This window comes from Carcharodon carcharias, chromosome 15 (genome assembly GCF_017639515.1).
Source record: "Carcharodon carcharias isolate sCarCar2 chromosome 15, sCarCar2.pri, whole genome shotgun sequence".
Classification (NCBI taxonomy): domain Eukaryota; kingdom Metazoa; phylum Chordata; class Chondrichthyes; order Lamniformes; family Lamnidae; genus Carcharodon; species Carcharodon carcharias.
Window position 1 is genome coordinate 119922358 of NC_054481.1, and position 25402 is coordinate 119947759.

The following is a 25402-nucleotide window of genomic DNA, read 5'->3' on the forward strand; positions in this document are numbered from 1 at the left end:
GCCTGCCCATGCCAACTGTTCTATGCTTGGGCAGCGTGACATATGGGTCAATTGGTTTGATAACAAACTCAATTGCTCATTAATTATTTATTTTAAAATGGACAATTTCTGCGCTCACCTACCCACCGTATTATTGGAACTGGGTCAGGAGTCGCCGAGAAGGTGGTGGCCTAGCCACCCCTTGTATTTTACATGCCCCTTCCACCAAAAACATACCTGTTGGGATGCCATAAAGTCCAGCCCCATAAAACACTAGTAGTTAGAGTACTGCATACAGTTCAGTCACTGCATTACAGGCAGGATGTGATTACACTAGAGAGAGTACAGAGGAGATTTACGAGGATGTTGCCAGAAATTGAGAATTTTAGCTTTGTGGAAAGATTGGATGGGCTGGGGTTATATTTTTCGTAACAGAGAGGGCTGAGGGGAGATTCAGTTGAGTTGCATCAAATTATGAGGGGCCTAGATAGAGTGGATAGGAAGGACATATTTCCTTTAACAGAGAGGTTAATAACCAGGGGGTATAGATTTAAAATAATTGGTAGATGGATAGGGGGGAGTTGAGAGTAATTTTTTTACCCATGGGGTGGTATCTGGAACTCACTACCTGAAAGGGTAGTCAAGCCAGAAACCTTTATTGTATTTAAAAAAACACTTGAAATGCACTTGAGGTGCCCGAATGTACAGGGGTATGGGTTAAAAGCTGGAAGGTTGGATAAGGCTGCCTAGCTCTTTTTTGATGGCATGGACACAATGGGTTGAATGGCCTCCTTCTATGCTGTAAATCATTTTATGTTTCTGTGACTGCATTTTTAAATTATCACCGTAAGGCAAAACAAAACAACAGAATATACACATTGGCTCAAAAAATCCTTTTGGAGAAAGAAACAAAACCTATGAATATTTACATTTCCGTTTGATTTTGGCAACAACCATAAACAAAATAAACAGAACCCTCCGCACTTAGAAAGAGTTGTTAAAAATGTGTCTGCAGCTGGGAAAATGCACAAGGAAACAGACAATTTTTTTCAAAGTGAAGTTTCTAATATTCCCCAGATAGCTCACACAGTCTGGGAGTGCTAGTTTGGCTACATGCTGGAATGAGACTAGAGGGGCGATTCATGATCTTGTTTCTCTAGAAGGAGATGCACACTCAGGGTTTGGAAGAGGCCCAATTCATGTTTACACTTGTAGTTTAAGTAATGGTCGGTGCACACAAATCCATATTCCTCAATGATGTGTGTTCTTCCATTTCTTTCAATTCATGTTTCAAATGAAAACAAATCTCTCCACCACTGCCAGTCAAGGTGCTTTACAACTTCAAAACAAAAGGACACCTCCAAATTTAAAACCTTTATGTTCTGTGGTTAAATTTGCCCACTGTTTAAATGTTGTCTTACCTGAGACCCAGGTGTTTGCTGTTGCTCAGTGGTAGCATTTTTGTCCTCTGAGTCAGAATGTGGTAAGTTCAAGTCCTACTCCCAAGACTTAAGCACAACATTTAGAGCAGTAGTACCAAACATACAGCCCATGGGTTGGATCCACATAACAGTTCCATCCAGCCAACAGTATACCATTCAAAGGATACCAGCAATTGCTTTTTACAGCCCAGGAGATCTGCGCTGTCAATTTTCAACTTCAAGACTGGCACAGTACCCTTTTTTGCAAATTCGAATTAATTCAATGCTGACTTTAGGCAGCCTGCCAGGAATGCCTATAAATTGTAAGGAGTAATATAATGGCAGCCATGACATCAGCACAGGACCCTGTGCCTGGTAATTAGTATACAATGCACCACCCATTTTACATTAAAAAAGGAAGTGAAATGCATACCAATTTCTCTCCCAGTGTTTCCAAATAAATTTGGGGAGTGTGCCCCATGTCAAGGACCAGGATGCCAAACCAGACCCACCATGTAAATTGTGTTTGACAGCCCTGATCTAAGCTAATTTTTGGTCATTATCACATTGCTCTTAGTGGGACTTTGGTGAGTACAAAATGGCTCCCCATTTCCTGATATTACAACGACATTTCAAAAATACTTAATTGGCTGTAAAGCACTTTGGGACGTTCTGAGGTTATGAAAGGAATTGTATAAATGTAAATCTCTCTTTTCCTTTCAGATAGCACTTTTCACATCTTTGGGGGCTTGGCAGAAAAACATTGGTAATGAAAATACAGAATTTAGCTTATAGAGCAGCAGCGTATGAACTGTAGTTTTCCTTATGTCTTCTGTAGAATTCTTTCCCTTCCCGTGCGGTTACTTTGAGCTGTTATTGCTTAATTAGCAGGATAAACTGAAGCATGATAAATGCCATTATTTACTCACTGAAAGACCACAATCATTGTTGTTTTGACCCTTGGGGCAAAATGGCAAAACCCTTGGTGATTTATAAGAGGGGCTATGAGTGGCGCTTTCTGTATCAGCAAGCAAGGAAATAATGTGCTGGAAGACCCAACATAAATTCAAACACATCACAATAAATAAAGCATGTCCTTTTTTTTCTCTGCTTGAGACCCACTATGGAAATCGCTATAAAAATCCAACCCTACAGAGAATTATGGTCATACTGCTCCAAAAGCATAGTGGTTGTTATTTTTCCTGTCAGATTCACTAGAGTAAGAATACCATACTGAAGTACAGCCTTCCTTTTCACTAGCTACATTAATATAATGGGCATAATGACAAGCAGTTGTAAGTCTTCTTGGATTACATTAGCTTGGGATATGACAATATAGTAATTGGATAGAATTTGTTCACTGCTGTCTCCTCAAACTACTAATATGGTAAGTGAATCAATTGTTGTAACAGAAATAAATAAGGGGAGGGTGAAATTTTGCAAGTTTCTTCCCACATAATTATTTGACTGGTCCAGAACTTGCTCTGAGCAAGTAGGAAATCTTTAGCAATAACTACTTGGATTTCACTCATCCAGTACAGGTGAGGTCCAGCACAAATGATCAAAGAGAAATCAAATCCCTCCAGTATAGGGGAGGCCTAACCCATCTAATATCATGAATCCTTAACCCACCCAATACAGACGTGGCCTAATTCACCATGTGCTGCCAAAGCCTAACTTAACCTGAGGCCTAACAAAACTAATGTCAAGGAGAATGAATCCATCTGTTATTAGTGAGGCCTGACTCAGCCAGTGCTGGTGCAGCCCAGCTCTTTCAATATTAATGATGCCTAACCCAGCTTATGCCAGGAAGGCCTAACCCATGCAGTGTTGAGAAGGTCTAACGCTTCTATACTGTTAGTTAATCGACTGCTAAGCAGATTGTGTCCTTACCAAACATCCACAATGATCAAAATAGGAATCTTAGTTAATTTTTCCCCTGCCTAGTCCAGAGATGCTGAGGTCAAATGCCCCAATTGCATACATCACAGAGATCAGCTAACTAATCACAGCTTACAAACCTTGGAAATTTCTGGCTGGAATAGTTCAATAGCATACTGGGCAGTGCACTAGCCAACTGAGCTCTCATGGAAGACTTCAGCAGTGTTTATGTAACTTTGTGCTGTTAATATACAGTAGGCCTGATCCTATGGAGGTCAAAGGGGTCTTTTGGCTCCTCTTTGTTAAATGACAACTCCCTGTAGGTTAGAGAATGATCAGTTCTGATGCATTTAGGCTGTAGTGGTATTTGTCTGTAGGACTGATTGAAGAAGGGAACAAGGTACTTTGCATGTAGGGGTTTCCCATTACATGGGTCTAATTTATTTTGAGGAAGTTCAACAATGTACTCCAGGGAAGAAGCTGATTTCTAGAGAGATGGGTTGAGAGATATGGGTTTGATCTTTGAGATAGGCTTGTTTGGTCTTAATGATTTTTCCTGTCCTTAAAAGTTGTGCTTCACCCTGCTCCTGATTCATGAGACATTGCTATTTGAACAAATGGTTTTCAGCTGATTCTGGCAGGATACCTTTTTGTAATAACACTGTCTTATTAAGTGGCTATTCAGTCTCAGAAATTGGAAAGTACTCATGAAATGCAGTTCTACACAGCCAAGTGGTTATGGTACTGGGCTTGCAACCCCAAGATCAAGAGTTCAAATCTCACAGTGGCAAACTATGAAACAATGTAACTTCATCTGAATAGGAACAGATGGAAACGTGTTTGTACTCGAAAGAGTTACACCTCATAAGATTAACATGAAGACAACAAATAAGGCTGGTTATAAAGACCTATGCAATCCAATAAATGTTTTATCCTTGGGTGAAATTTTCAGGAAACATTCAACAATTATTATTTGAAAATTCTATTAATAATCAACTAGACCAGCAGTCAATTATATCGCCTGTATTATTTATGGCTATAGCGCACATTGTGAATCATTCTCCACTCAAAACCCCTCTCCCACACAAATAAATATATTTTATTAAATGACAAAATTGAAACTAAAAAGGGTGTGAAGGTGTAAATTTGAGAGGGTGTGACTAAATGAACTCAGTGTCTAAGTATGATAGTTTGAGGTTAAGTACCTTCAAATGAATTCTACCTGTCATGTTAGGAATAAGTGGATAAAGAAAGTTTCAGAAACAAAAGGAGCATCATGGAGATTAAAGTTTTGGTAATGTACACCAGAGTAAATATACTACCAAAGAAGCTAAGAAGCAGAAACAGAAAATCAGCTGTCAGCTTATGGTGACGCAGGTCCAGTAAGAACCAAGGAGTCATAGACATTGAATTACAAAACACAAAATGGTAATACGTGACTTAGGAGGCCTTTCCTAGATACCCCTAATCCAACATTCCTACATTTATCGGACATCGATGAGGGGTGAAATAAGTCTTCAGTAGAGGACAAAACAGGCAACAGTGAATTGTCAACCCATTTTATATCCAGTGCGATTTTCTTTTACATTGAAGTCAAAAATAAATATCACTCCTCATGTGTGTGCTACAGTTCTCATTTTACCTTGAAATTGTGTACACCTACACCACAGGGACCGCAGCGGTTCAAGAAGACAGCTCACCAGCACCTTCTCAAGAGCAATTAGGGAGGGGCAATAAATGCTGACCTAGCCAGAGAAGCCAACATCCCGTAAAGGAATTTAAAAAAAACTTCTCTTCCAGAAATGCCTATCTTGAAAAGGTACTTCTTCTCTCAGATAGGATTTCCCTTTGTCTCCTTCACCCTGTTCACCTTCATTGCTTTCCATTTCCCTCCTAGTGTTTGACAAGGTGTTTACTAAAATTCGCTTTCACAGCCATATTTCCTCAGCGACTGTCCCCGTATCCAACTTACCCCATGCAGATTCCAACTGACGTTCTATTCCACATGTTTCGAATCCACCCATGATTACAGGTATGTCCAAGACACACAATGTTCCTCAGACTGCTGTTCTCACCACATCCTGAAACCCACACTCAGTGCCATGCACCGCCATATATACACACTTGACCTTCCTGTCCAGCACCACCATATCTCAAAGTTTCCTTGTCCCCAGTTTAATTTTATTCTTTGTCTCATCTGATGCCTTAAGAAACCTTTTTCTCTCCCTTTCAGGTGTCAAGGAATGCAAGCTCCAACAACTCATTGATACCAACGCCTATCTGGAACCCTCCACCTCTTCCCATCCCTCTGACCTCATCCCTTCTTCTAATCCCAGCCTTTGCCATGTATTCACTATACCCTCTGAGTTTCCCTTCTCAGATGCTGAATATTCTGTATACTCAGCAAAGGACTCAGTTTCATCCCATTATCCTATCACCTCAATGAATTTTGGGCTTAGCATGATGCTGAACTCTTCTTCCACTGGCTTTGTCTCTGTGCTCACTTCTTTGGGCAGGAGTCCTCCCCCTATTGAATGGATCCTTTCACCTACCTCCAGTATTCTCCCTCTATCTGGACCTTTCCCTCTGGCCTCTTACCTGTTCTCGATCTCTTCATTGAGAACTGTCAGCGTGACATCAGCCATCTTGGTTTCTCTGTTCCTCTCACCCACTCCAACCTGTCTCCTTCTGAACTTGCTGCTCTCCGTTCTCTCAAGCCCCACCCTGACTTTGTTATCAAACCTGCTGCCAAAGGTGGTGCTGTTGTTGTCTGGCATACTTACCTCTACCTTGCAGAGGCTGAGCGCCAACTCTCAGGCACTTCTTCCTTTTTACCCTGAATCAGGGCCCCACCACCGAACATTAAGCCATTATTTCCAGGACTGTCACTGACCTCATCTCCTCTGGAGATCTTCCCTCCACAACTTCCAACCTTATAGTCTCTCAACCCCGCACAGCCCACTCCTACCTCCTTCCCAAAATCCACAAACAGCCTGTTGCTACCCCGTGGAACTCATTTCTTCCTATCTTGTCTCCATTCTCTCTCTCCTTGTCCAGTCTCTTCCCTCCTATATTCACGATTCCTCTGATGCCCTACACCATATCAGCAATTTCCAGTCTCCTGCCCCTAACCACCTCCTCTTCACTATGGATGTCCAGTCCCTGAAAAGTGATGAAGAGTCATATGGACTCAAAACATTAACCCTGTTTCTCTCTCTACAAATGCTGCCAGCATTTTCTGTTTTTATTTCAGATTTCTAGCATCCGCAGTATTTTGCTTTTATGCACCATTTTCTTTATGGTTGTCATCCAGTTTTGCAACTGTTTCACTCACAGCAGTAGGCTCTGGCTACATCTGCTGACTTACGCTGAGTTAGCTGAGCTGAGTTGGGACAGTGGTTGAGTGCTTCAGTTGGCTTCAGCACTCCTAGGAATAAAGTTAGAAAAAAAAGGGAAATGTTTTCCTCACCATTGAACAAGATAAAGGTGATCTTAATTGGAAATTCCAAGATCACAGAAGACACAGGCTTAAGATAACAGTGGAGATTAAAGGAGGCAGATGAAGAGAATTTTATTTTGCACAGCAAGTTGTTATGATTTGGAATGCACTGCCTGAAATGATAACAGAAACAGATTTAATAGTAAATTTTGAAAAGGATTTGGATTTCTAATTGAAAAGGAAAGAAGATTGCCAGGCTATGTGAAAAAGGGATATGTGGGACTAATTGGATAGCTCTTTCACAGGGTAGAATCATCTGGTCCCATTGGCAGCAGGGATCATGGCGGGTGTGAGTGGACAATATGGCAAGAAGGCCAAAAATCAGATTTATGCCATCGTGAAACCAGTTTGCCATCATCTGTTCCATCTATCAATGGCGGGGCATGTTTTCCACTGCCACATGTCAGGAACCTAATTTCAATACTTCAGCATCTCATTATAAGCCCTGCTCACTGGAATCATTTCCCCACAGTGAATCATCCGGGCATGTGGGCATGATTGCAGGCTGATGTGTTTCACAACTGTACATAAGCGACATGCACCTGGTGAGTTGCACTTCGCTCAGGACTTTGAGGTTTGCTTGCCAACCTTGCTTCGGGCAGCACTGACTGTCATCAGCACCAGGTTTTGCAGGCAGCACCACTTCACTTTTAGGGGGTCTCATGAGCAGGTCTCTATGTACCAGAGCAGCTGTAAGACGGAGGGTGGCTTTTCAATGGCTGCAGGGCTAAGGCTTGCTTGGGATGGGAGAGGAGTGGCCTTAGGCAAGGGAAGAGGCTGCAGGATGAGGGCTGTGCTGGGGAAAAGGGGGTATCCCAGTGTGTCTGTGGGGGTACATGTTGATCTGCGCAAGTGGCCTCAAGATGGTGAGAGCTGAGGAGGCAGCCTCCAGAGGAGATGAGGACAGATAGAGATTTGAGAGGTTGAGTGCTGATGTCCCTTGAGCTGGCTGTGAGTGAGATGCCAGTGACTGTGTGATGGACTTGAGTGTGTGAGTTTAGAGTGATGAAATGGTTGCCTTACCCTGGCGGCATGGATGAGATGATTCATCCATTTTCTGCACTGGATGGCCGACTTCTTGTGTGCAGCATTGGCACTGACTACCTCTGCCACTGCCTTCCAAGCTGGAGTGGTGAGACTAATGGGTCTCCTGCAGCCAGAGCAGGGCTGGAGGACGTCATGGCGGGCCCCCACAGCATCCAGAAGGCTTCCCAGAGATGCATCACTGAATCGGGGGGCTGCACTCTTCTTGGTTTTTGGGACCATGTCTTCACCGGAGCAGTCCTGGGCTGCAAGCATTGAGAACTGTGCACAGCTGTAGTTGAAATATTGCACCCAGAGTGAGAAAGCAGAGAGGTAACAGTGTGACAGGCAAATCAGAGGTCACCCACCAAGCGAGATGGCATGTTTCCTGTAGCTGCATAATTAATAAGACGGGAAGGGGATGATATGGTGCGAAAATCCACCATTGCATCTGGCGGGTAAAACATCCTTTTTCATGACTGCTACTGCACTTGGTGCAAATCTGGGACGATTCCACCCACAGAGTCAGCACAGACATAATGGGCTGAATGGCGTCCTTCTATGCTGTAAGATTCTATTATTTTAGTAGAAGGGGATAGAATTAAATAAGACTGGGGTTGCTTGGAGTGATGGTGCTATCGTCTCTGGCAACTTTCCACACTGTACTCCAGCTTTTACCTGTTAACAGCGTTGTGCTGGTTTTGTGAACCTTAAATACCTGTTATATTGATCACATATCTTGTTCTTCTCATGTCACAAAGGTCTTACACCTGCCTGCTTCATGGTTCTTGTTACACAAGGACAGCAACTCAATAAACTGATGGCCCCCATCAAAGCTCATCCACTGATAACTGCTTGGCCAGCACTATCAGTCCTTTGGTCAACGTGGGTGGTTAAAAATATTCAGATGACAGATAAGCAAAGATAAACAACATGGATTCTGTGAATTGCAGTTTGTCCCACGATTGAGGAGGATACACATTTGGAGGCTGAATATTTTACTGTCTTGTTCAGCTCATTGCATATTCATTGTGCAATGCACTGGAGGAAAGCATATAACAGAACAAGTTTGGGTTCCCCCAGTGTGTCAGTTGATAAACAGACTGCCCAATATAGGGCTAAACCGCATAGACAAAATAAGTTTCTGGCCTGTGTTGACCTAGCTGATCTCAGTCAATTGGATTTCTCCAATTGGTTCCTGAGTCGGGAGAGGAAAAGCTAGCCAAGATCCTTGCTCCTCATCAAAATTGTGTGTACAATGCAATTGTGAATATTGAGGTTGGAGATTGTGTAATGCCCCACCCACCCTCAGCCCTCATCATTGAATACTCTGCTGACTCTTTCTGATAACACCAACCCATGGATACCTCTTGATATTCTGATAGCACCTGTGGAAACATACCCAAAAAAGAATCAGAAGGGGAGGAATCAGGCAAACATGTCGAAGGGGTTAAACATGCCTCCCTGTGATTGTGTCTGTACATTTGAATGTGTGTCTCTAAGCAGCAGCTGAAACAAATTACCTATGCAGATAAAACTTGGAAAACTCTTAAATGAAGATATGGAGAAACAGGGATTAAGTTGCAGCTCATTACACAATCCGGATCACTGAGAGAAAAAACAACCAAAGGGATCTAGATGCTTCTGTTAACACTCTTTATAAAATATTTATGTGAAATTCCTTTTGTTATTTTGGTATAGACATTAACCCATGCTGCATTGATGTCTTTCTAATGAATCGTTGAACTGAGGCCCCATCTGCCCTCTCAGGTAGACATTAAAGATCCCATGACATTCAAAAAAGAGCAGGGGAGTTTTCCCCAGTGTCTGGTCTAATATTTATCCCTTAGCCAACAGCACACTAAAACAGATTATGTGGTCGCCTATCTCATTGCCTATTGTGTGAGCTTGCTGTGTGCAAATTAGCCATGTTCCTCTGTCCCCTTCCCCTTCCCTCCCCCTATTCTCAGATAGGGAAACATGAGATTTTCACAACTGGCTTGAGCAGTTCTGGGTTGTTGAAACAATGGGCTTCGTGTTCCTGATCTTTAGCCAGTGACTCCTGCTGGAACATGTGTCTCTTGTGCGTGAAGATGGCATCAAGCTTTGCCATGATTCCCTCTGCAATCAGAGCCAATATGCTATCTTGGCTCACAAAAAGATGAATAACTACTTGATTGAGGTACAGAATCCTTGTTAGGTTGAGTTCGATTCTCTCCTTGTTTGATTTCTGTATGATGTGGACGAAAAGAAGGGGTTGTTGGATAATGACCAGGAGCCGGAATCCCAGACAATTTTTTTCCATCTCCGTTCACCTAGAGAATAGCTTAAAGCTATTGGATCACCCAGAGCTAGCTTAACTGAGATCAGCTAACTAAGTAGAAACTGGTGATCAAACCTGGGGTCTTCTCAGTTTGTTTGACTGAGTATCACCGAGCAGTGGATTTACCAACAAGCTGTGGGGGAAGTTCTCAGTTGCTCATTAACTTAATAGTTTTAAATTGATTTTACGTTAATGTGTGTCCTGAAATTGATCTATTTTTTAACAACTCTCTTTTAGGGTAAGGTAACCATCACTGTGTTGGCCTTATCTACCAACAAGACAACACTAGTATCTTCTTGTGATAACCTTTGAATTGGGCCCAATACCAAGGAATGTAGATACATGCCAACATAAAGGGATCAGATTTGAGCTGAACCTTGGCTTTGGTCAGACTGTGAAGGTTGATTATTAGTCATGGGAATCAGTCAAATGGTTACACTGCTCTGAGGTGTGGCTGTTTCATTCTGAGTCCAAATCTTTCAACACAAAACTATCAAAGGCAAGAGAAAATCAATGTCAGCATCCCTTTTCAAATGAGAATCTGGACATTGTTTTCTCATCCCAAGATGTCCTTCACTTAAATTTATATATTATCTTTTATTGTATTATATGTCGCAGAGGTGTTCTGAAGGTCTGAAGATAGAGTCAGACTTTTATCAGTCTGTCTGCCAATGTGCTGTCAGTAAACAATGGTGTCTGATAGAAAATACAGACCAAAGAGGAGTTTCCCAGTGGCTGCGCACCCAAACACCTCTGCAGAGCCTCTGGCGGTGAAATTCAATTGCCCCTGAAAAGAAGCTCAGGGATCAAGATGGTCATTAACCCATGCCAATTGCTTCTGATGCAGGCAGCATGCAAACTTTGTGCTACCTGCTAATTTAAATCATTTTTGTGTGCAGCAAGCACTAAGCAGACTGTTAAATGGCTGCAAATGGCAGGGGATGCAAAATCATGAGCAAAATTGTGGCTAGCACAATTTCAAGCTGGCTTGCACAACTTAAAACTAGCCTGAATCTCTTAAAGGGGAGGTGCACTTTGGCTGGAGTGGGAACCAGAAATTATTCTAAAAGTGGTTTTGATGTGGGGAAAAAAACAGAATAGTAAAACATAGCAAAGAGCAGGCTTCAAGATTTTCCAATGTTGCACTGGAGGATTTGGTGCAGGAGGTGGACAGGAGGAGAGATATCATCTATCCACAGGGGCCAGGAGAACTTCCAGACAAACTTTATAAAGGCAGTGGGATTAAATAGCTGTGGCATTCAATGCCAGGAGTCTATCCCTGAGGACCTGGATGCAGTGCCATAAAAAAGTTCAGTGACCTCATATGAGTGGTCAAGGTGGTCAGTCAAATGCCACATCCCATCAACTGCACCACTAACCTCATACATTGCTCAATGCATCACACCCCTATCACTCACTTACCAACAATCCCTATCAGTCATGACTCATACTTAACATTCATTGCCTCACCACACTCTCTGCACTTAGCACTACTGCAAGCTTCACACCCACATCTCAGAGTTTGCCCACACTGTCAGCTGTTCAACCATGACTGCTGCATCACCCAAACATATTGGATGGAATCTTTTGCCGTCCCATGTGGCAGGTTTGGTGGTAGGGACGAATTTAATCAGACAGGAGGGTGGCAATTAGGGACCCCGCCTCCACCCTGATTAAGTTTGTGGCAGGAAGACCTGTGGATGGCCTTCCTGCCATGCCGCCAAATGAGGCCCTTAGGTGAGCAATTAATGTTAACCTAAGGGCCTCATCCTGTTGCTGCTGGTATTAACCCAGAGGCAGGCAGGGAGCTCGCCATGCAGGAAGCATGACAAGCAAACCCAAGTGTGTTTGCTTGTGGGCTCCCAGGGTTTATGAAGGGGGAGGGTCCCTCCTTCTAAAGCGCTCAGTGCTCGATTGAGGAACCCAGCATTGGGAAAGGGGAGGCCTGCTGAAACCCACCCTCCTGCCCATGCTGCCAAGTGCCCCCATATATCATTAGACACCTCCCACCATCACTCACCTGTCCGTGAGTCCCGCCTCGATCTGAGGACACTGGTGGTGTAGTATAGGCAATGGCCACTGCCTCACTGGTGGCGCTGTTGAGTACAGAAGAGCTACTGGCTTCTGATTGGCTGGCATGGGTGGGACTTCTGCCCACCCCCCCCAATGTGAGGAGGGTAGTGATAGACATCAGGAGGAAATAGGCTGGTGGAATGGAACATGGCAGATTAAATTTAATGCAGAGAAGTGTGAAGTCAAACATTTTGGTAGGAAGAACATAGAAACATAGAAAATAGGAGCAGGAGTAGGTCATTTGGCCCTTCGAGCTCGCTCTGCCATTCAATATGATCATGGCCGATCCTCTATCTCAATACCATACTCCTGTGCTCTCCCCATACTCTTTGACACCTTTAGAGCCCAGAAATCTATTTATTTCCTTCTTAAATATATTCAGTGACTTGGCCTCCACAGCCTTCTGTGGTAGAGAATTCCACAGGTTCACCACCCTATGAGCGAAGAAATTTCTCCTCATCTCAATCCTAAATGGTCTACCCTATATTCTGAGACTGTTACCCGTTGTTCCAGACATGCCAGCTGGAGGAAACATCATCACTGCATCCAGCCTGTCAATTCTTGTCAGAATTTTAAACGTTTCATGAGATCCCCTCTGATTCTTCTAAACTCCAGTGAATATAGGCCGAGTCAGCCCAATCTCTCCTCGTACGACAATCCTGTCATCCCAGGAACAAAGCAATGAGAAATAAAATAAAAGGTACAATTCTAAAGGGGGTTCAGGAACAGAGGTACCTCGGGGCTATATGCGTACAATCACTGAAAGTGGCAGGGCAGGTTGAGAAAAGGGTTAAAAAGTCATACAGGATTCTGGACTATATAAATAGAGGCACAGAGTACAAAAGCAAGTAGGTTATGATGAACCTTATAAAACACTGTTTCAGCCTCAACAAGAGTCCTGTGTTTAATTCTTGGCATCACACTTTCGGAAGGATGTGAAGATTTTAGAGAGGGTGCAGAAAAGATTTACAAGAATGGTTAAGGATTGGCTCTGGGGAAAAAAACGGGAGTCAGACAACTAGAAGAGTGTTAGAGGGGATAGAGGCTGGAGATCAGGCAAAGACTGTATAAGGCCATGGAAGGATTTGAAAACAAGCTTGAATCTGGCCATTCTGCAGAGATGAGTCTAGATAGTAAGCACAACCAAATATGAGCCGCTTTCCCAGAAGGGAGGGAGATAATATCTGGGGAGGAGAAACAAGAAATAGAGGCTATGAAATTTGGCCCCATAACACCTAGTTTTTAGCCCTACGAGTGCTATTTTACATCCAAAATGGCATCTGCTGTATGCAGTGCATGTACACTTCTGGTGTTGCCCACACCGGCTGCCATTTTGATGAGGTTGTTGGCATGTGGGTAGGGAACGTTGGCTGGAAAAATGCAAGGGAGGCAGATAGGAATGTCAATCAGGGTTTAATATTGATTTGACACCAGTGCTGCCAATCGTAGAATGGTTACAGCATGAAAGAAGGTTATTTGGTTCGTCGAGCCCATGTCGACGATCTGCAAGAGCATTTTAGCTAGTCTCACTACTCCTGCCCTTTCCTCATACCCCTACAAATGTTTTTCCTTTGGGTACTTAGCCAATTCCCTTTTGAAAACCATGATTGAATCTGCCACAACCACCCCTTCAGGCAACACATTCCAGATTATAAACACCTCTATCAAATCTCCTCTTAGCATGCTACGGTCTAAGGAAAAGAATCTCAGCTTCTCTAGTCTATCGACAACTTTCTCATCCCTGGAACCATTCCAGTAAATCTATTTGGTACCAGCTCCAAAGCCTTTATATTGTTCCTAAAGTGTGATGCCCAGAGTTGGACACAACACTCCAGCTGAGGCTGAAGTAGTATTTTATATAGGTTTAGCATAACTTCCTGACATTTGCATTAAACAGAGATTTACTTGCTGTAACTCAATATGATCTAATTCAGTTTAAAAATAAATGGTTCTACAACTGTTGTCTGCAAAACTCAAATACTGGGTAGTATTAAGTTCTGGTGACAGGGGTCTTACTTATTTTCTCTCTCCTTTGGGGTAAGCCCACCAGTATTAAGTGCCTCTTAGTGGCCAACAGCAAGCCTTCCCCGGGACCCAGGACCCCAGAGATGGATATCTCACCTGCCGAGAGCTGCCAGCCTATCAGAGGCTGACAGCTGTCCATTACAGGCAGCACCAGCGGGAGCACTGGTAGCCGCCAGCAATGTACCCAAGGAGAGGCCTACAATTGCTGAGGGGCCCAGACCATAGGTGAGTGAGTGCGTGATGGGAGTTGTGGGGAGAGGGAGGGGTGGGAGTCATCCATGGGGGGGTGAGGGGGTGAGGGGTCAGCCGCAGTGGCAGGGCGGCTCTCAGCGTCTCAAGGATCTCAATTGTCGGCAGGGTGGGAAGGTCATCCACGAGCCTTCCAGCCCCAGCCTTCTTTGGGCAGAGGCAGTGGGATCCCCACCTAGTACCCTCCCGCCCAATTAAATGCTTCCTCACCTCCAAATTCTCCTCAGGGGAGGGAATAGATTCCCTCACTGACTTTTAAACAAAACTTCTTGGGATATGGTGACAATTGCAAGGCAGAACTTATTATCTGCCTCTATTTGCCCTGAAGGCACTAAGTCGTTATAGGCAGTCCCCAATTCAAAGGAAGAGGAGTAAGCCATTTAGCCCCTCAAGCTTGTTCCGTTCAATGAGATCATGATTGATCTGTGATTTAACTCAGTTTACCTGCCTTTGCCCATATCCCTTAACACTTCTGGTTAACAAAATCTATTAATTTCAGATTTAAAATTTACAATTGATCAAACATTAATTGCTGTTTGCAGAAGAGAGTTCCAAACGTTCTACTACCCTTTGCATGTAGAAGTGTTTGCTAATTTCATTCCTGGAAGCTCTGGCTCTAATCTTTAGGCTATGCCCCTAATTCTAGTCTCCTCAACCAGTGGAAATAGATCCTCTCTATCTATCCTAGCTTTTCCCCTTAATACTCACTACGCAGGTCAGAAGATAAATATGGATGAGAGAGTCTCATTTTAGTCAATTTAGCTCATTCAGGCAGAGAAAAGACCTACATTACAGCATCTAACTTACTCAAATGAGAGAATGCGCCTCCATCGATCCACCCAAAGGGCAGAATTTTATGTCCTGCAGGCAGGCGCCACCCAACCTGATCACGCATAAAACAGTGCGCGATAATGTTGGGCAAGCGACCCAACGCCATCGCACACTCGTGTGATATTTCGGTCGACGGTGTACCCGCTGACAATTAAGAGACCTATTAAGGCCTTTAATCAATAGGTTAAACCTATTTTTCACTACCCGTCCAACATTTGGGCTGGTGGGCAGGTGAATCAGCCAGGCGGCCTTTTGATTTTTTAGCAAACTTCATCCACGGGCGGGATGAGATTTCCACAGTGAAATAAAAAATAAATATAAACTTTTGGTCAGAATTTTTATTCTGTTTATGTCATTGTGAGTTAGTCCCATGTTGGGACATTTTTTTTCAGCTTTTAAAAATCTTTATTTTTGATTTTAAAATTGTTCAGCTCCCTGAGGCAGCTCCCTGCCTTCAGGGAGCTTTCATTGCATGCTCCCCCACGTATGTGCAGACTTGTGCATTCACTCGCACTTCTTCCGTCCCCACTCTGTCAGTGCTGAACCTTTCAGTGCATGTTCACGCTAGCTGACCATTAATCGTCGTTTGCGGGTGGCGGGTCGTTTCCTGACTGCTGCTGGGCCCACCCGCTGCGCCCACCTGACGACCTGAAAATCCTACCCAAAGATTTTTTCGATGGCAGGCTTTGGCTTCCCTGCCTTAGAATTTGCCAGCCTACAATCTTCCATCCAGCAAACAGAATAGATGTAAGATCTCAGGTTGATGAGTGCTGATGTGGAAGACCCCTCTCCCATTCTTTGTGTGAAGGACTTGCTGACATCAGTCTTACATTCTCTTATGCCTTTTGTCCTTTAGTCATAATTTAATCTGAAGTAGTTTTCTGGATTAGTCTTTGGGATAGCCTTTACTTCCTTGCCACAAGCGAAGTCTGGTTGATACACAAAAATAAAACATACTGCTGCAGGATTCCAATTCTCATCTTAAAATACTAGACTGCATTATCATTCTTTATCATTACTTAAAATGATGGGCAAATAAATTTTTATATGATTTTCATATCACAATGTATCAGTTTCCTGACACACTCTGACACTGCTAATGGAACTGTTACAAAACAGAATTTCTGTTTTACATTAAAGCTCGGTGTTGTCTTGTAGCCACCAGAGAAAGAGCTGCCAGTGAGAGAAGGAGATATCACCTCTGTTGTCAATGACAACATCGCTTTGATAACATTAGGCTAATTTACTTTGTTTGTGTTCACCTAAGGACTAAAGGGGTTGTGTTTGTCTAGTAAAACCCTGACAATCCAGTTTATGAATGGTTATGTGAAATTTTCTAGATGTAAACCAGACACCAAAGGCTGATTCTGATCAGGCTGGATCGTTTCACACACTCCTACCTTGTGAGGGTATTAATTAATTAAGTTACTAAAGTTCTCAACATACTTTAGCAGGATAAGACAAATTTCAAAACTCATGCCATGGTCCCACTAGCTATCCTTTGCAGCTGTCCAGTTTTGGACTTACAAAAAATGGTGCCAATCCTCATGCCAATACTCAGCAATGATGTTAGAGAATCATCGAAGTTTATATAGAAGGGGGGGCCATTTGGCCAATTGCATCAATACCAACTCTTTGTCAGAGCAATCCAAGACCAATCCCACTCATCCACTCTAATCCATGGGCTGAATTTTACAGCCCTGGCATGGCGGGGCGGGGCAGGGCTGGGATTGGAAAATACGACGAGCCATTTAAACATACACTGACTTTGGCAGGAGCGGAAGATCCCACTGGCGGGAGGGACCATGAAACTCCACCTCATAGATGTGTTTCTTCCCCTGCTTCAAATATTTTTCTAATTGTCCTTGAAGGGCATAGAATGGTCTCTGCCCCAACGACATTCCATGCTCCAACAATCGTCAAAGTAATTTCAGTTAAACTTTCCTCAGTCTCTTAGGGATAATTTTGTTTTGATGCCCCTGTGAAATTGATTCCCCAACTAAAGAAAATAGTCTTTCCCAGTTCACTCATTCAAAAATGTTGCATAATTATAAAACCCTCATTAAATCTCCTTCTAGTCTTCTCTGCTCAAGTATAAAGAGTCCCATATCTAGTCTCTCTCTCATAACTAGTTTCCCATTCCTGCTAAATTTATGATGTACACTTTTTATGGCCCATATTGAATTCAAACCACACATTGTACAGTAATCTTGACTGAAGCAACACTTTCTACAAATGTATCATTTATTTTACTTTACTCTGTGCACCTGTTTTAATACTCACAATGCCATTATTCTTCTTTATAGCTTTATCTACCTGCCCTCTTACTATTAGAGATTTATGCATTTGAAATCTAAATCTCCCTGTTTACCCAAACCTCCTTTTCCTTATTTATCCTCTCAAATCTATTACCACATTGATTCGCCTTTTCAAGGGCAATTAAGGATTGGCAACAAATGCTGGCCTTACCAGCAAAGCTCACATCCCACGAATGAATAGAAAAAAATCCACATTTAATTGAATCTGTCCCCTGTCTGTCAATTTCATTAATCTGCCTTTCTCTTCTTGAAACATTTTACAGTTCTCACTGTTTTTAAACCCCCACTTTAATGTCTTCAGCATATTTTGAGAATGTGCTCCATATGCCCAAGTCCCAATCATCCATATATACCAAGGACAGAAGTGGGTGCAGCACTGACCCCTGCGAGTGCACCACTTCTAAAACTTCAGCACTCCAAATAACACCTCTTTGTTGTTGCCAAAAGTACAAATTGGAGTTTTATTTTGGTTTGCAAGTGATAAATTCAATTTTATTGAATGGCCCTTATTGCAAATACAGGAAAATGTAAGTCAGGATTTTTAATTCAAACCAACACATATCGAATCCATTAGCTACAGAGCTGACACTGTTCTGCAGCTTCACCTGAACTTATAAAGGGAGAGAGGCAACCTCATTTAAATAGCTTTTGAGTAATGTGAGTGAAATATTATGTTGCAATAAAAGCCACTTAATGGTTTTTAAATAGGCGATTTCTCGTGAAACACATTTATGTCGGAGAAGAATAGACAGAGAATGGATAGAGCCTGAAGCTATGCATCCAATAGATTGAATTGTCTGTCTTGGTAGAATGGGTCTAAATTAATCCTCGGAGCTTCCTGTGCCTGAAGGCAGCAAACCTCCCTTCCCCCTGCAATGTTCCAGACCTAATGCTAAGGCCTTTCTGCAGTCATAGTGTGCTGTTGGCAGCAGGTGCATGTAGGACTCCATCAGCACTGGTAACAAATTCCGTTAGAAAGGAGCTGAATCAGCGTCCCTCCAACAGTGTCCAGGATCAAAGCTTTTGTTGATCCTAAGCAGCCATAGATAAAATGGTCATCAAACAAAAAATATTAAGAAAAAACATAACCAGGATTATGAGAAGAATAACTGATACCCCATATAATCCAGAGTGAAAAAGACAGAGAATAATGGATACTGAGAATTGAGTAGCACAGACATATAGAGCTGTGAACTACACATTACTCCACTTATATTATTTTGGTAATTATAGTGGTAGACCTGCCATCTTATTGGCTCTTTGTAAATATAGATGACTTAAGATGCAGGTATCACTATGTCATAAGGTAGTTTAGTTCCTCATCTTCCCAGTCAAAGTGGCAACCATGATAAAAGTTCACCATTGCTGCGGGTGCTATTTGCCATTGGTTTGTCATTTTAAAAGTGTCGCAGGTGGACTGAACTTGTAATGAAATTTTGTTTTTATTACAGCAGAATTAATACAGCATTATTCAATTGATAGAGCAGAACTGATCTTCTTTCAGGGGTCAATGATCAAAGTCTGAAAGGAAAAGGTCACATGACCTTCAGCCATGTTACATCACTTTCATTGGATAGTCTTGCAATGGCCATTCTTTGAAAACAATTCTGGTATTGTGCAGCAAAGCAGACACAAAATCATTCATTCAGCTCTGTTTTATTGGCCATTGTTTCCCTAAAAAGGGAAATGCTTTCATAACGACAAATGTAAAACAATATAATGACATTATCAACAGAAATGAGAAACAGCCTTAAAACACAGATTGGATCAGGATCCTGAAGTTGAGTCAGTCATACTTAAATGTGGACTTGGTAAGGATCCTGGAATCATCTCCTGTGAATTTAAAACGAGCTTTGGATCAGGATCCTGGAATCTCTTTGATCAGGTTAGAACATGGACTAGATTTAAACCCAGTTAACTCTTCAATAAGGTTAATAGGATATTAGGATCATGACATTGTTTTAGTCAGATAAAAACAAGGCATAAATTAGAATCCAAGAACTGCTTCACACATGCTGGCACATAATTCATAATCTATAGTGGCTCAGTACGTTGCATGCCTTCCAAGTCCCATACCAGTACTACATATCTGTAATGCATTATGAATCTTGCATATAGCATGCACATCCTGTAAGTGTCATACTTACATCCTGTAATATTTTCACTGTCACACTTTGTTGCTAAGAGCTTTATTGTTACAAAACTGCATATATTTCAATTCAATATGAGCAATGCCACAGGGAACTGCTAATATATATAAACACTTTGAGGCAAGTCTGTCACATTTTTGTTATATGTAAAGTTCTGTGCTGAACTGTAAAAATCAAGAAAGTTATTTTCTTTTGGTTTCCTTTGACTGCTGATATGCCTACAAACAATTAGCCTCTAATTGGCCTCAGAGTAGTTATACATTGGAGATATACCAGTTAAAATGACTGCTGTGGCTCACCAGCTAACAAATGCATTGCTCAGTACATGGCATGACTTGCACGATTATAAAGCAGCATATCCAACAATTCACTGGAAGGAATGACTTAGTGAGCACACTACTATCTGCTACCTGGTCATGCACTATACTAATACCACACTGGAAACACACTTGAAAGAAGTGCTATGTCATTCCCAAAACAGTCACATCCTATTTTTTTTTTAAGAAGCTTGTATGAAACATGTTATCCTTCTGGTTAACACAAGCACAACACAGATACCAGAGCTAGGAAATGTCCAGTAACACATACTCCCAGTTAGACACTTTACCTTCAAACATATTAACCGTTAGCCAAACGATGCACCAAAGTTATAATAACTTAGATACCATCTGAATTCTCAGAACTGCACCAAAACTCACAAGGAAAAGTTGTGAAATACCTTTGGAAAAACTTTGAATTATTAAAAACAAGCGTAAACTTCCAATATAAGACAGAATAAAAATATGCCCTGTGCAATTCTTTTGGATTGGTAAAGCATAAGATCTTGTAACATATTCATCAAGGATTTTTTTTGACAGATGGGTCTCCTTGTTTTTGAGATAATTTCTCCGCATCTCCTTAATCTACTTGTCCGATGCACCATTTGTGGTTATAAGGGTAGGCCCGTGACTTAATCTTAGCCCTCAAAGAAGCACAATATCGTAATTGAGCAAGTGCTCTACCAACACTTTCGATGTTACAACACCACAATAGGATTCATTAGGTGCAGCAATGGGGTTTTATGCTGTTGATATTATAGCACGAGAGCTGCTTTGAAATGATGATCTGAGAGCATTGCCCTCTTCATTTTACCTTGTTGTGCTCCTCTGGGCCAGACATAGGTTTGCTATGAAAATTTGAGGACTGGGGCCCTTTCAGAAGTGTAGAGTTTACATCATATATTCTGAAGGCTGGCACTAGTGGGCATCGGTAGGGATATTGCCAGTGGCAAACTGCCAGGGAATGCCATTCGTCTGAATCATGTAGCACCCCTGAGCCCAATCAATCAGGAGCAATAATAAATCAACAATTACATAACTGACCTCCCATCCGAAGTTTGGATCCTTCAGTGTCACCCTCTGAATCCCTGCATAGGGACCGAATTTCTCTCCTACTTCGCTCTTCTTCTTGGACCAAATTCCTAATCCTGCTCCAGGGACTGAAGATTCTCTCAGCTCGAAGTCAGGTGGAATTGGAATGTCTTCAGGAATGTAGACAGGGGCTTCATATGGGGACCCTTCCTTTGGAGTGAATTCATTGCTGGGAGGGAGCGGAGATGGTGGGCCCACAGGGATCGGGGACATGATGCTGTCTTCTGTCTCTTCTTCTCCGCTCTCCCCAGCTGGTGGCTCAGGATCTGTCTCATACATGTTATCTACCACCTCACTGTCACCTGAACAATGGGGGGAAAAAAGAGAGAATAAAATGAAAAGTCTTACTGAACAGCTATAAAAATTTTTGTGCCTTTTACAACAGTGTGATGTTCAAATCCCTCAAGGGCCTCTAACCTCTCAATATTTGTAACCACTTCTAGCCCTACAACCCTCCAAGAACTCTGTATTCTCCAACTCTAGTCTCTTGTCCATCCCCACTTTCCTTTACTACCAGATGGTGCCTTCAGCTGCCTAGGCCCTAGGCTCTGGCATTCCCACTTCAAACTCAATGCGTCTCCACCTCTTCCTTCTTTATGACCCTCTCTTTTAGTAATCCCCTCCTGATAGCTCCTTCTTTGTATTGGTGTCAATTTTATCTGATGACGATTCTGTGAAGCAACTAGGGGTATTTTACCAAGTTATAGGTGCATATGACTGCAAATTGTCATTGCTGAGGCATCAGCATTTTATTCCTAACTATCTCCTCTTCTGAGGAGTTGTTCTGAATTATGTTCTGTGAGACTAGCATTTGTGCATTTTTACGCTACTAAATCCAATTTGCTTATACTGGTGGTAAATTAGAGACCTATGAGAAAATTGGAAGAAGGAAACTAGATCAGGTAAATATTATCTGGATCACTGCTTTAACAGAATTTAAGCACATGCAGTTTGACTTCAGCTAAGGTACCATTCTCCAGCCATGCACCATTCTCATCCATTTCATTTATTGAATGTCAGCAGGCTATTGGCTTGAGGGGGGCATCAAAGTTGAGCCAAATTCTTGTCATAACTCTTCTGGCTCCCTTCATTCATATATGCATTCCCAACTCCTCTTTCCTCTCCTGTAGAAATTTAACTGGCCCTGTTTTCCCTAATAACCTGTCTTGTCACCCTGACTGTCTGTTCTTCACTCCCAGTAAACTAACCATTAAATTGTTGCCTGGACCTGGCCTTCAATGTTGCACTTTATTGTCTCTCCCATTTGCTCCTCTGTCATAATCCTACCTGATCTCCTCCCTCACAGAAGCTCCATTTTAACTGTTGGATGTTCTCCTCCCAACAAGATTGGTAACTGAAAAGAATTTTACCCTCTTCTTTTCCAGGCACTGAGGCCAACTGAAGGACCCCACACCCCATCTCAGCTGAGACTAGCAACAAACTCCAGGGATTGAACTGGGGCGCTTCCTAGTTTTTAAGGGTTGGTACAACCCTGGGTGGTACAATCACTCAATGAGCTACACAGGGAGCAAGCATGTTAATGATTTCAAGGAATACAGTCAGGAATTTCAGTTGTCTGAATTGAAGCAGGAGCCATTCCGGATAGGTCAAAAAAGATGGCTGTTGTATGGGGCACTGTTAGCTTTGTTAAGGTGTTTCATTTTCGAAAGGCTTAGAGTTGTAATTGGCCCTGGTGTACCACTGCATATTTGAAGAGCCTCAATTTAAACTTAAACCACAGAAACATTTATTTTGGGAAAGAATAGACCACTGGAAATGGAGCTGACAGAGCCAGCCAGTGTCATGTAATTTGTATGCCCTACAATCTAAACACAAACTGCAATCATTCACTAACTAGGCAGCAATTATGTGTGGTTGCAATCACTGTTCCATCAGTCAGTTCCTGCACTGTGCCAAGACTGTGCTGTCTGCAGCACTGCAATAGACCTCACTCTATCTGCTTTTCAGGCCATAGTATGCCCAGGCCCCCATGCACAGCCTACTCTTGTCCACAAAAGATGCTTATTTTGTTCAGTGCCCTGATTTCACTTCTGTTCCCATAGTGTTGGGTAGTCATTGCTTTCATCCCTTTGGAGAAGTGATATTTTCACCTATTTTGTCCTAATTTTCTAACATTTTCTTAAAAAAGAAAGTTTTTCATCCTGAAAGAAAACCTCTAAAACAATTTCCTGCAATGTCAATGACTGCCTTCTCACCTTCTTTCCTCCCATCCCTTAGTATAGATCTTTCTGGAAACTTTTATTTCCTTCCTCTTCTACAAGTTACCAGGCCCCAAGTCGTTTCATGTCTCTACCCTTATGGCGATCTTCCCTGTACTCTGCCTGCCTGCCTAATTTCCTCCCCATACCCTAAATGCCACCCTTCCTGCTTTATGTCCTCCAATCTTCTTCCTGATCTCTCTCCCCAGATTCCACATTTTAACCCTTGACTGCTGTCTTTCATCCACCACCTAACTTCGTGCTTGCTCCGCGCATTGTGATTCCCACCTATCCCTCTCACCCCTCCCTGCTCTCTCTACAACAGCCTCCACCTGCTCCCCTTTGCCTTTACATTCAGTTTATTTTTCAGTAACATTCAGGTCTGTAGTGTCTCTCAGGGTGAACCCATTGATGTTCCTCAACTCAAGCAACATTTTTGTTCTGAATCATAACTTGAAATAATTCCAAATATTCCAACTGCTTTTGAATTTCATTTTGAACAATTGATTTTTGGAATCAACTCAGTTCTCTGAGGACGGGAGTACATTTTCCTGAATATCAGAAAACAATACCCCATTCAGACCTTCTTTGTGTGGGGGTGTGAGTTGAAGCACAATCCTTTAGTCATTGATGAAGTTCATATATACAAAATTAAAAACATATTTTAAATAAAATTACTGTGGGTGGGATGCTCACATCAAACTCTGATAATATCACTCAAATGCACACTGCTTTTTCTCTCCCTCTAGAATTTCAAACACTTCTGTATGGAACAAAATCCCTGGCAACAAGAAAAAGAATGGGCAGCCAGAGAAACTAGAGCAGATAGGGATCAGTGAGTCAAAGGTGGACCAGTAATTCAGAGTGGGCTAGAGCTGTGATGGACTGGTGTGTCAAGTGGACTGTAGCAGAGAGGGACCAGTGAGTCAGAGGGGGAGCATGGCAGAGACATTGACAGGTCAGCCCAGAGCTAGTGAGGTAAGAGGAAGGGACCAGAAGGCATCCCATGAGGGGAATGGAAGAATTGACATTTAATAGAGATCAGAATCATAAATATTCCACTGAGTGGGACAAACGAGTGAAAGAGGGATTGCCGGTTGAATAGGTAGTAGGTCAGAGGGATCTGTCCTATCACATAACTAAGATGAGACCAATGATATTAGCAAAGAAGCTGCTGGGGTGGAAGAAAGTGTAATGAGTCTTGATTTCTACATAATAAGGATGTATTAAGAGTGTATCAGAAAATTTGTCTGGATAATTGAGACAGCATAAAAGACGAATGGAAAAAAATGGATGAAGTGCTGTGGAATTGATATGGGGGCGTGGTGGGGAAGAGAATAAGAAACTCAATAGAGTCATTATAAAACTGAGTTATGGAATAGGTGGAGGAAATAAAGCATTCAAAAGAACCCAACAACCATTTTAAAACATTGAATCAAACTTGTAGGATTTAGCAGTATATGTAAGCATACATATCTCAAGTGACCAGCAAACAGGGACATCTACATCAACTCTTTCAAAGAGCTGGAGCAATGGGTACGAATGATCTTTTATACTGTAAGGTTCTACAAACTGCCCTGATAAGTATAAAGGAGAGGGCCTCTGGGTCCTGCAGGTCTTTGTAGGATATTACAACACTAAGATTCTGGAGTGAGCCAGTTACATGCAGTGTTCCTGTATGATTGTTTTATCATGGATATCCCTTCAATGCCAACTGCTGATTGACAGTATTAAAGAATGCGAACTTCCTTCCCTTAAAGTAGTGCTATTGACATCTCTCTAATCTGCAAACTCTTTCTGATAACATATTGATCCTGCTCTTTTTACATATGGATTCATGGTTCCAAAACAAACTTTTTGGGGGCTTTATCCCACATGCCCGCCATCCCACATGACCTTTTTTCCTCTGCAGGCCCTTGCGGTCTGTTGTTGGATCAGATTCTAGACTACCAAGGCAGCTCCATGTGTTCATGGGCTTCTGGCATGGTACAAACTAATTGCC

General features: G+C 42.4%; 1 protein-coding gene across 1 annotated transcript in view; it reads right to left on the reverse strand.

Annotated features, from left to right (window-relative positions):
- prdm16 (PR domain containing 16) overlaps positions 1–21475 on the reverse strand; it is a 537585-nt gene extending 516110 nt beyond the window's left edge. Inside the window, exon 1 of the mRNA XM_041206996.1 lies at positions 21130–21475. Coding sequence (XP_041062930.1) covers positions 21130–21460 — 331 coding nt within the window. The 5' untranslated portion in view covers positions 21461–21475. The remainder of the gene's footprint in view (positions 1–21129) is intronic.
- Positions 21476–25402: the final 3927 nt, after the last annotated feature.